The sequence below is a fragment of the Ostrinia nubilalis genome, chromosome 2 (genome assembly GCF_963855985.1).
Source record: "Ostrinia nubilalis chromosome 2, ilOstNubi1.1, whole genome shotgun sequence".
NCBI lineage: Eukaryota > Metazoa > Arthropoda > Insecta > Lepidoptera > Crambidae > Ostrinia > Ostrinia nubilalis.
Window position 1 is genome coordinate 4,013,727 of NC_087089.1, and position 13,126 is coordinate 4,026,852.

The 13,126-nt window shown below is 40.5% G+C and overlaps 1 protein-coding gene and 1 long non-coding RNA gene across 2 annotated transcripts in view; both read right to left on the bottom strand.

Annotated features, from left to right (window-relative positions):
- Positions 1-10,460, bottom strand: part of LOC135078220 (uncharacterized) — a 69,826-nt gene extending 59,366 nt beyond the window's left edge. Inside the window, exon 1 of the mRNA XM_063972811.1 lies at positions 9,375-10,460. Within this exon, the coding sequence (XP_063828881.1) occupies positions 9,375-10,388 (1,014 nt within the window). The 5' untranslated portion in view covers positions 10,389-10,460. The remainder of the gene's footprint in view (positions 1-9,374) is intronic.
- Positions 10,461-11,594: 1,134 nt separating this feature from the next.
- On the bottom strand, positions 11,595-12,693 carry LOC135086119 (uncharacterized). The gene is made up of 2 exons (XR_010260302.1): positions 12,065-12,693; positions 11,595-11,704 (listed from the first exon to the last, which is right to left on the bottom strand). It is a non-coding gene; the product is annotated as an uncharacterized LOC135086119 (long non-coding RNA).
- Positions 12,694-13,126: the final 433 nt, after the last annotated feature.

A 13,126-nucleotide genomic window follows, 5' to 3' on the forward strand; every position in this document is an offset into this window, starting at 1 on the left:
AATTTTAGCTCAATAAAAAGTTTGATAGGACCTATTGAGTAATCTGTGGCCTGATAACACTTGAAATGAAAACAATAGACAACAGTACCAAAAAATAAAACTTAGATTTTGTAATCAACCTATGATGTACATAATTTTTTCATACAAATACCAGTAAACACAATATTCTTATTTTTTGTAGTTAAGTTTTCAGTTTCTTTTTTCTAGTTTACGAATTCTCAAAGACTGTAGACTTAAAAGCCTACAATTTGTACAAATGAGTACTTTTCCAAAAAGTAACTGTAATTAGAAACCATAGTTAGAAACGGAAAATCCTTGATTGATTATGTTTTATTTGGTAGCCAGTATTAAAATAACTCTCTGCAAACGATAAATATAAATATTTTCCTTGATTTCGCTGAAACACATAGCTGTTATTAACTCTTTCCAAGGTTTGCAAACACAGATTGATTTCCACTTTCCACGAATAAAGTGCGGTGGAAATTGCCGTCGTATTAACTAGAGCCGGGTATTACCGGGTATCCGGGCGGGCAGCCGGCCCGGATACCCCGCCGGGCATGGAAAATATTACGAGAGATGGATGGCAAGTTTTTTAAATGTTTTTAGGGTTCCGTACCTCAAAAGGAAAAAACGGAACCCTTATAGGATCACTTTGTTGTCCGTCCGTCCGTCTGTCAAGACCCTTTATCTCAAGAACGCGTGAACGTATCAAGCTGAAATTCACATGAAATACTCAGGTCTATTGTCCCTTTAAGCTGTGAAAATATCAAACTTCTAAGCCAAGCCAATCAAAAGATACAGCCGATTATGTCGATATTTTCAACAAATTTTCGACACTCGCAAAGGAATCAAAACCTACAGGATACTTCCCGTAAACTCAGAATCTTGAAATTTGGCATAAAGCATTGTCATATAATGCAAATATAGGAAAAATTGCGAAAATTTTTATTTTTTATTTTTATTTTGTATGTAAGCTGTATTTACCTATAAAGACACATCTTTTGGTCTTGTCATCATTGCATGCATTACTTGTTTATGTAAAGTTGTGTTGTTGGTAGATCTTTGTCAATAAATAATAAAATAATAATAAAATTACATTTTTTTAGTTATATAATATAATAAAAATATTTTAATAAAATGAAACTTACTACCTTATTTCTCACGAACGAATAAAGGTATCAAATTGAAATTTATACCAAATACCTAGATCTATTGTCCCTTTAAGAAGTAAAAAAATCAAACTTCTAAGTTAACGCGATCAAAAGATACAGCAGTTTATACCGACACCTTAGACGAATTTCCGTCACACGCTAGGGAATCAAAACCTACAAGGTACTTCCTGTGAACTCAGAATCTTGAAATTCGGCACGAAGCAACGTTATATAGTACAGATAAAGGAAAAATTGCGGAAATGATAAATTTGAAGTTATATAAAATTTAAAATATTATTTTTGCTTACATGACATAAAATATTTTTTTAATAATTATAAACTTACTACCTACCCTTTTTCACATGAACGCGTAGAGATATTAAAGTTGAAATTCATATCAAACACTTCTTAAATCTAATTGCCTCTAAACTGTGAGAAATTCTAAATCAACGCAAAAATTCAAAACGCTGAGGTAGGTACCTACCTATAATGCAAATATAGGAAAAATAAATAAATAAAAAATAATCATACCGCATATTTTGAAATTCGCCACTACTCGCAACGGAATCAAGTAAGTAATTTGATTTAATACGTCATAAATTGTAAACCGCTACGTTTGTACGGCGGAACCCTCGGTGTGCGAGCCCGACTCGCACTTGGCCGGTTTTTTCTTAGAATACGTTGGAAAGTGTTCGTCAAATGAAAACAACCTTAGGCTTAAGTTGATTGTTTCATTATGTTTTGTTTTTGTTTCATAAATTATGTTTTGTTATAAATTATTATGAACTAACTTTCCGCCCGCGGCTTCGCCCTCGTGGAATTTTGTCTGTCACAGAAAAACATCATCGCGCGCGTCCCTGTTTCAAAAACCGGGATAAAAACTATCCTATGTCCTTTCCCGGGACTCAAACTCTATGCCAAATTTCATCAAAATCGGTTCAGTGGTTTAGGCGTGAAGGCAAGACAGACAGACAGACAGAGTTGCTTTCGCATTTATAATATTAGTATAGATTATATTATTTATTGTATACGCGACAGATTTATCTTGTGTTTTGTATTTGTCTACCTATCTCGAAATAATACTGATATCCCCTGGAGATTCAGTCAATCTTTTGGTGAGTGACTAGTCAATATTTTTATGATAGTCATTGCAAATTACTGTTAGATGAGGTTCGTTTTCGCCTCGAAGCTATATCGGTATCAAACAGCCGGATTCGCTATTACCGGGCGTCCGTTCCGGACAGGTGATGAACCGGATATTTGGTTAATGTCATAACCGGGTAGGAAAAACATTAGCATGATTATAACGGCTTAAATTATGTTGACTAAAGCATTATCTTATTTTACTTTGCCCTATATGGATCGATGTTTTAAAATGTAGAGTAAGTTCTAAAAGATTTTAATTCAGATTTCCATGACCGGAATTAAATTTTGCTTCAGAAATTAAATGTTCCTATGTTTCTAGACATTTTCTATGCTTATCCATTAAAAATTACAAAAATAATATAGTTTCATAATTTTACCCTAGTCAACTTGAACTATAAACTGATAGCAAATTACGTGATTTACACAAATCCATTAACTTAATATCCTACATAACACAGGAATATACGAGGAAAATAACAAATTACCTAAATACATAGTAAATAATGATTCACAGCGCACGTGTTGCCCTACAGCGCCCTCTATGCTGCGCTTGCGCATGCCTCAGTTTGTTATTCCACACATAGCTGACACACATACACAGACACTTGCTGTGCGTCCGGCACATGTCAAACTTATTTTATTTTGTTCCTACTATGCAGTATGACGTCACACAGCTTTACTGTAAACTTGTGAACAGCTGTAAAAAAGGAAACAGCTGTAAAATTTTTGGGGGGTGACAGAATCGAATCTTCTATCAAATCGATTAACATAATTGTGGCCATTTTAAACCATTCCTATTTTTCTTTCTAAGTTTATTTCACTAAAAGGGTTCTTTTCAGGAGATTTAAGGTTTGGGTGCTATAAATTAACAAAATCTGACCTAACAATAAAATGAACCCGTCATTTCGAAAACGGCACGAGTCACACTTTTTTAAATATAGTTTTTTGGCGCCATTTTATTTATTGAATCAATAAACAAGGGTTTAAATGGTCTCGACATTAATCCTTCTAGGCACTTGTGTTCTGTCTACATTAGACGCCAGCATATCAGACTATACTTTCTATTGCAAAATCGACCCTATTCCAACTGTTTAAAGATGTAAGTGTTTGTGACAAAGAGCCCCTTAACTGTTCAATTTAACTTTGAGTTACTCTTGATTAACAACTTTGTGATTAGATGCGGGTCCCCTAAGACAGTAAGTGTTATCCGAGACAACACAGACGAAACGTATCAAGATAGGGGTTTATCTTTCAAAATGTATTTTAAAGGATACAGTGCTTGAAAATATGTAGGTATTATAAAATGGTAAATCCACCTCCCTTTCCCACCACTGCAACTCCTAGTCCTGTGTAGCCAGGATCTACAGCTTGACCGCCAATAAAAACCCAACCAGTGAAGGTCAAGTTTGTTCCGGGGGAAAGTTAAATTAAATAAAATGGTAAGTGATTGCTCTTAAATACATCTAAACCTAACCTCCAAATAGAAAGTCTAAAGTCTAACTTAACCATCCTGTGCCATAAATGCTTGCAATGAAACTAACTAAATACCTTTTCTCTCGCGTTGAGGACAGTTTCTTCCGACACATTCCTTCGTAGACCTTTGAATAACTTCATTGTAATTATATCAAACAATAGCCAATTAAAAGATTTTGTTATTTAAGAAGAACACGGTTCTACGGCGCGGAGTTTTTACAACTAATGACGTAAAGCTTTGTAAATGTTAATTAAAAATTCCGAACAAAGACAATGAGTATTTTTTTTCGTTAAGAGGAAAGAGGGTCACCTCTGCTGTTATATTCAAATCTCTGACACACATAACTACTATGTATTTCTGAACATTCTTCCGTGTATAGTGAATATTATCCGTATATTAGTTTAGCATTTTGCTATATTTTGCCACAAAAAATTGCCTTGTCATCTCTCATCCCAGGCATCTCTATCTTTATGCCAGAATTCATTAAAACTTCTATCACACAATAAACATTAATGAAACCTAGTTATGATTATGATAGTTATGACTATGAGTCAATTCTGATGATTGATACCGCAGTAGAGTATTTAAAAGTTTTGTTAAAAGGAACATTACGTTTGATATTATACTAATTTAGTGTCTGTTTGTGTAAAAACCAATAACAATTAGTTACTACAAACGTATTATAACACCGCATATTGTTTTTCATCTCGCAAAAACTTAACGACATCGCAATTGCAATGTTTTTGCAGTTCACAAGTGGTTATAATGTCAGAGGCGCAGGATGTGTGCGTATTGACCCTAACGACGTTAGTTGCAACAATTTGTTTACAATACAAGGCCAGATGTGCAGAACCTAACCGGTTGTTTGTAGTAATGCGCAGAATGATGTGAGCATACCTTACATGATATACGTAATTTAGCTAATGTAGTAAATGAGATTAACATACCTACTACGATTTATTTCATGTAAGTAAGGAGCTTGAAATTAAACGAAAGAAGGAAATGTAGTAAAAAGTTATTCAATAAATGCTAAAGGACAATGACCAAAAGTGGTCCAAATGTCCGCCACTAATGAGACCTATATTGGCTTATAGTCCATTAAATAGAGATTAACTTTCAGTATGGGACGAAAAAAAATAAGCTGTCAGTAAAAAGTTATGACCGTATGAAAAATTGTAGTAGTTAACGCGCTAATCTCAGGAACTACTGGTCCAATTTGAAAAATTATTTTTGTTATGGATAGCCCATTTATCAAGGATGGTTTTAGGTTATATAACATCACCCTACAACCAATAGGGGCGGAGCAGCGACCACCCGACCATAATTCCAATATTGATGTCTTTCTTCTGAGCTTTTTTTTTTCTTTTAGCGAGAATCTAACACGGCACACTAAGCGACATGACATAACATGCATAGATTAATCCAAAATGTGCGATGGATAGAATGATATCAAGAACATTTTTCGGATGAAAAGGTAAAAAACATGACTTTTCATTCAGTCATAACTTTTTTTACTGACAGCATATTTTTGATTGCGGTTTGGTTATAATGAATCAGTATTTAGTAGACTATTTTACTACATAGGTCTCGTTAGTGGTGGACATTTGGACCACACTCCATACATTTTTGGTCATTGTCCTTTCCTGACGTAAACTATATATTTCCATTTCAAAAATGTAACTCATGAAGAATTAATTTGAACTCTGTTGAAGACGCTAATTACAACAATGTTAACGAAAAGAGAACAGTTATTTAGTAGCATTTCAGGTGAATTGTAATTACTGAAATTACAACCTTGACGTCAGATTTAATGAGCCGTTATCGACATTTGACATTTTAATTAGATTCGAAGCAAGAAACTAAAAGCAATATAAGTTAAGTTGTGGAGTCTTAACTGAATTTTAAAATTAAACTATGGGCGTCAAAGTATTTATTTGCAAATAATAGGTACAATAGTTTGTCCCACCTGTGAATCAACTTCGAAATTTCCTAGTCGAGTTAGCCTTAACGCTACTGGATCACTATACAGGGTGTCCCAAAAAGTAGTATCAAGGCGAAGCCCAGAGGTAGAGCATCACTAGGGCTATCCGAAGCACCATGATTTTCGATAGTTTTCGAGTTAATTTTTTACAACATACAGGACTTTTTGGGACATCCTGTATAACAATCTATGAGTTTAATATCAGAATTTATGGTCAGGATTACCTCCTACAAACATTACGCTTCATTAAATTACAAAACAGATTAACCTACTCAGTAATATCATTTACAAGGAAGACTCGAAGTAACGTTTATGTGATTCATGCTATTATGAATGCTAATGTAAATTGCGCACAGCATTAAATTGACTATGTGTGTCAACTCAAGCCTACAGTGAATAGAAGACACCCAAGACCAGTATGCAAAATAGTAGTCATAAATACCACACACAATATTGTATGAAACCTTCAATATGTTAAGCATTCCGATGAAGCGCACTCTCTCTACCGCATTTGTTTACAATGTGCGCGCGCGCAGACTTAGGCATAGCCTGGTTTAAATTTTAATCCAATGATGCAGCTTTCTTCTTTTATTTGTGCTTATTTAAAGGCGAAGATATTGCAAGAGACCAATCAACGTGGAAACTTCCTAACACGCATATCAGCAGTTTCAAAAAGACTGACAATGGCGACTGATTTTCTTGCGCTGCTTTTTCTCAGCATCTAGTTTTTCTCGAAGCCGTTATAGGGTTCAATCATGTAGAGTCGCGCAAATGAGCTTCTTGAAAACCTAATGGCAAAAATGTATATTACTTACATATTTTGTGATCATTAAATTTATACCTTACTTAGTTTAAGTCTGATAAGACTTGATCGAAACAACATACGAGTACTTATCTCTTTCTTAATAAAGGTAATTTGCCATATAGCTTCAAGATGATTTTCTGTGTATTGCATGGAAATCAAATACCAATGTAGAGTCTAAAATTTCGCGAATATCTCACTGCGAGTAAGCAAAGTGAATTGAAGAGAGAGTGGGTAGTAGAGCTAAGATCTCGATTCAAAGTCGACTATAAATAAATCGACTTCAAACAGATTCCATTCGGTGCTTATTTTACTGATATAATATTATTATTGAAGAGTACATTTTTGCATTGATGGTACTCTTAGGTCACGTGTTATTTTAGAGCATGAGTCAGGATTTCAGGAATTCTTTCTATGAAAAGAAAACACTAGCTATTCCTGGATTCAAAGAATTCTATCAGCCGATACTGCACCTATTGGATAGGTAAATCATTCAGTACGTTATTCGATTTTAATACTCATAATATTACTTGGCTATAGCTCATTTTGAAGTAGGTACTGTGTAAATGACGAATAGTAGCATTGGTGACAAATTCCATGTTATCAATTTGAAGAAGCATGAATAATTAATAGTCGTTCCTAATAATTATGTTCTTGAAGGAGACATAATTAAAAGTCGAAATTAAAAATGTCTAATTACATAGTTAAAAAGCATACGATGAAATGTAAAGCACGTGAGGATTTTTACTAACGAAGTATGAAATATTGAAACTGAATAACAAAAAAATCTTAGTTAGGCAGTTTTTGTAATAATTTAACTACCATTATTCTATTGACCTTAGTTTTTTACGTCAATAATTGATTAAAAAATAGAAAACTGTGTTCTTCATTCCACTTGAGTAGATATTTAACTACTTGTTATGAAATAACTTGACATAACACTACTCGAGGCCAAATTGTACAAATTTGGTCATGGCCAATGGCCGAGACAAGAGTTGTATGGAATACTTGAATGGGCTAGCATAGAAAGTCTAGGTGTTGAACTATGTAGATAAAAACAGTCAAGTTGACATGCAAAGTTTTGTTAAACTCGTACGTATTCATAGCGTTGTAGTTTAGCGCGTGTGTTTTTGTCTGTAAGGCCCAGAACAGACGGTGAAACGTAACTGCAACGAAACTGCAACTTTCTGATATTCTGATGAATGAAACTGATACTAAAAGTTTCAAACTGGTCGCGTCCTGAGTGGTCTCTCAACGGACGCTATGGCAGAAACTTAGATGCAACTCAAATGTAACTAGCAATTGCAGTTTCGTTGCAGTTGCGTTTCACCGTCTGTTCTGGGCCTCAATGATATAGGTAGAAAGGATAAAAGTTTGTTACATTTGTGTTTATTATTTGATAATACTGCTTAATTTTGCTGTTAGAGTTTCTTTAATTTACAGGTTTTGTGTGGTATACATAGGTATGAAATGAAATGAAGTAATGTGGTTGCCTTGGTAAAGTGATGTCTTTACATTCCTATCAATAAAAACTTATTTAGACATCAACTTCTTTTATAATATTTGTGACTCTACATTTCTGGTAACGATTTTTAGAGCTATATCATCGGTTCTTTGACTTTTATTCAACAATGATAAAGGTTAATTTGGCAAAAAATGACACCGGTAGGTAATTGATTCCGAAGCGTTTGTTGTAAACAAACCGATGTTATTTTTCTTCCTTATTGACTTGTAAATGCAAACTGCAAATGTCATTAGACGATCAAATAAGCTATTCGCAGCAAGAATGACATCAGAACTGCAATCGTGTTTATCTGATTAATATTTCATAGGTGACACCCAGTATGCGATACAAGGATAACCATTTATTACCATTACAATTGAGGCCATCTACGTACGACAATCTTCGTCTAAGGGACTCTACAAATTGGACATTATTTCAAACGGTATTTTACCGTGGGAACTTTTATAGAAAAAAATATCAGTCTTTTGTTCGTAACGTCCACGCCAACATCAAAGACACCAAAGGCAGATAATGACTCGTTTCAAGGTAGTCACCAGTCATTCTTGTCTCCATTATCGTGCATTGTGCACAAAATAAGAACAAATGATTCGTTAATTGGAAGCGTTTTTATTACCGGCGGCTCCTACGTCGCCTCCATTCAATTGTTAAGGGCTTTTTGTTATCTAATCCGAAAGCCATTCAGCTCCCAGTGCTTATAAATCACTGTCTGCGCTTGTGTGATTATCTAACAATGGGATTTCTATCAGCTGTGACGCATAGCTCAGGGCTAGGTCCCAGACTTAAGGTCGGGATTCCTGTGCTGGGGCCCGGCGCAGTCGATAGCAGTCGCAATTATAGCGCGCATGCTTTGATAAAACTACAGTTACGCCCACCGCGCGACGGATATGGCGGCCACAATGCGGTGCAGATGTGCGCACTTTCACCTCCGCCCTGTGTTAATGCGTGTGAACGCGGTGGCGTAATTGACCCTCTCGGGACTTAGCTGCTCGAGCTTATTACGTTATCTATTTCATGCCCCATGACAGCTGTTACGTTCGAGGGTTCAACGACACTCTAACAACGATTTCCTATTGCATTATTTGTGATAGAGACACCATTGCGGTTTCAAAAGCACGTACTTTTGCCGCACGTGATCTAGGCGGCGCTTTCGCCGAAGGCATCTGGCGTGTGAAATGTAGAAATACATATTAAGCTGTCGCAAAGACGCGCGGGTCGTCGGCCGGCATCGATCGCGCTGTTTGTAAACATTGCGAAAGAAAGGCCGGCAGCGAATAATACCGAGAAAAGCGACTCACCTGTACTGTCTGCGCGCTGTCCTTGTCGAGAAGGAACTCCATAGACTTGTGCGGGCGAGGGGCGCGCTGGTCCGGCGGCGCCAGCGCCAGCAGCGAGCGCGCGTGCAGCACCGTGCGCTGCGTGTCCACGTCCGTCTCCAGCACGCCGGGCGCCGGCGCGGGCGGCGGGCGCGGCCGCGGCGGCTTGTGCGCCACGCCGCCCGGCGCCGGGGGGCCCGCGGCCCGCGACACGCCCTCCTCCTTCAGCGGGATGCGCACATACTGCGGCCCGGCGGCCGCCGCGCGCGGAGCCTGCCCCGCGTCTGCCGCCGGCGGCGCGCTCCCGACCGCCCTCCCGTTCGCGCCTGCGCCCCGACACTTTTTCTCCTTGCGCCCCGAAAACCTGAAGTTCGCGAACCTCGACAGGAAGCCGGCGATGCGGCTGCGCGGCGCGCGCGCGCCCGCGTCGGTCATGGCGGCAGCGCGCTCTGCGGCCGGCGCGCGCGCCTGCGCCGCCCCCACCACCTCCACCTCCGCGTCCGCCGCGTCGTCGCTCGCGGTCGTCTCGCTCTCCGTGGTGCTCGCGCTCGTCTCGCGCCAGCTGACCTCCGCCACCACGGGCGAGAACGTGACCCCCTTCGAGCCCGCCGAGATCGAGCGGACGGGCGGCGTGGCGCCCGGCGGCGGCGGCGCTACCAGCTGGAGCGACGCCCGGAGCTCCTCCGGCGTCTCGCGCTGCGGCGTGGCGCGCGCTCGCAGCTCGGGGGTGGACCGCACTCGCGCGTCGCCCGCTCGCAGCGGCGTCGACGTGAACGAGGGCTCCCGGATGGGGTCCGGGGATGGCGTTCGAGGCGGGGAGGGCGTCGCCGACTGGGGTTCCATCCGTCGTCGCAGCTCGTCGAGGACGTCGTCCCAGACGCCCCACGAGTCCCGGAGTCGTCTCGCGGTTAACACTGACAGTTCGCGATCGAAATCGCCGCTCTCCGCGAGCGCCCGCCTCGCGGTCTCGTCGAGTTGTCGCGCGGTGGTTTCCATTTCGCGCGCGAACGCGAGTTCGGATTCGGTGGTGGAGTCGCTTCCGGCGCTCGGCTCGCGGGCCGGCGACGCGGCGGGCTGCCGCACGACGACATCGACGGGCGGCGGCGGCGGGGGCGGGTCGCGCCGGGTTCGCGGCGGAGGCGGCGGCGGCGGCGGCAGGCGCGGGCGGCGCGGGCCGCCGCGGTAGTCCAGCGCGGTCAGGTCGGCCACGCTGACCGTGAGGCTGTCGCTGACTTCGAACGTCTGGCGGAAGTGCGCCCGGTGCGCGGGCACGTGGCGGCGCGGCTCGGCGCACACGTCGAGCTCGGCGGGCAGCGAGAGGGCGCGCGCGGCGCGGCACGGGCGGCGCTCGGCACTGGGCGACGCGAGGCAGGGCACGCTGCCGGCGGCGGGCGGCCGGTGCGCTATTTCGGGCGGGCGGCGCTGCGCGGGCGGGGGTCGCCGAGAGCGTTCACTGTAGCCGCTGTCCTCGCTGAGGTTCTCCGCGGAGAGATGCGTCCGCGGCGCGACAGCGCGCGCCGGCGGCGGGGAGGCGGGCGGCGACTCCAGCGAGTCGGGCGAGAGGCTGGGCGAGGCGGGCGCGGCGCAGGAGCGCTCGAGGGACTCAAACTGCGCTAGGCTGGAGGAGCGCGAGAGGGAGCCCGAGCTGGCGGGCGAGGAGGCGCGCTCCCGCCGACGCCGCTTCGCCGGGCAAGCCCATTCTCGCTCCGATTCGCTGTCCTCTGACCCTGCTGAAAATGTTTGATTCGGTTACTTCTTTCTGTTTGCAGTAATATTGTTCAGGAGTGCGTCTTCTGTGACGTCGGTAATGACAGTGACACTAAATGTAACACACGGTTGTTCTATTTTGGATCAAGTCCAAGATTTGTGATCGCATCGCATTGTTGCTGCCAAAAAATTGCTTCACGAAACCAATAACGTCATCTCATTAGAATCATTATTTACATAGTGTTAGCATGCATAAATCACAGCATTGAAAATACTATAACCACCATCATCAAAGACAAGACCCGAAAATATAAATGAGTATTTCTCAAAAAAAATGTACGTAACGAAACGGTAGTAACGAAATAGTAAGGCCATAAGGCTTGTTATACATTGGCGAAATATTTTGAATGCTCTTCATTTATTCAATTCGAAATATTTGTAAGTATGCACCCAAATACGGGGTAATATTAAGGGGTTAGAAATAAAATAAGGGAGTAATCATTCATACTATTTTAATAAAATTATTTTTGTTCCATCATGTTTATCCATTTTGAGTCGTTCTCTGTAAGCTTTTTGCCTTTCGGCATTGGTTTTTGGCGGCATTCCTAAAAAAACAAAAGAAGTAATCACATAAAAACGTAATCTAAATGATTTGATTATTTTTTGCTGGTGGCACTTCTGTAAAGCAGATAGTATCCAATCCTTTTATTATTGACGCTCTATATTTTTTGAAATAAATTAAGTAGTGAATATTACTATGCTTAGTCAGGTAATAACAGTATACACTCAGCACTATGTTGTACTTTTTCGTAACGTAACGAAATTCCTAAAAAACGTAACGAAATATTAGACAAAATGAGATCAGAAACAAGTATTTTTTTGATAAAAGCTGTTACAGCAAATATAAAATCTTACTAAATGTTCGTACCACACGTATTACAAAAAATGGTTAAATGAAGACTTACCGTTCTATATAAAATCGCTGATTTTACTTCCTGTTACGAAAAAGTAATCCCACAAAACACACACGTTTTCACTGATTTTCGCGATAGATGTATGGCGGAGACGTCAGGCCAACAGCCATTCACAGTGCAGCTATTGTTGTCCGTGTAAAAAAAATATGGAACTGTTCAGAAACCATGGGAAAGTAGAAATAATCGTAACTAAAGAGTAAATAACGAAATAGTAAATGAGAGCGACTCATTTTGTTTTTTTGCTTTAAATTGCTAATTATTATATCACCCCATAGAAAATCAATTTGATACAGAAACTGCGATTACTGCAGAACGATAATACAAAGAAATTTACAATAATTTAGTTACGTATCGCATTTTATGAAACAAAAACACATGAAAAAGCTAGGGTGGCAAACAGGTTTTTGTATGAAAGGTAAAAAAGGACTATTTTTAAAATATCTAAATATTTGGTAATAAGTAGGATTATAGCTATAATTCTTCGTTATCTTAAAGATTAATATTCATCCTTCAAAATTGTGTGTGTTTTTTTTGTGTGATGATTTATAAATATAAAACTTTTGAACTGTTTCAAAGCACACTTTTTTTTTTCAAAATGTACATTTTTTTTGAGAAATACTCAAATCGACTCTACCTCCACAAACTAAACATTAAAACTAGCGTTTAGCGCCATCTATGTTGCTTAGTTTAGACTTAAGCGTATACTTGAGCAGACTGAATGGCGCATACAAGCATGCTAAGTCAGGTGCTTTGCTACTGAACGTAGTTCGGATGCGTTATACTAGATGGCGCTGTTAGCTTTTAGTTTGAAAATTGGCTCTATTTTATTTTTTTATTCATAAAGTTTACAAACTATATTCCTAGTACCTATTTTGAAAAAGATACCTACTTAAAAATTTATTGTGGAATTTAAAACTCCTGTAATCACGCCACGGCCGGACCGCCAGGACCGGGCCAGGCAGGTTGTTCTCATTCTAGCCTATTATAAAATGAGTAATTAGACTCATGTCCGTTTTCACCATCAATCCCTAATTTTTAAGTGACCCCTACGGT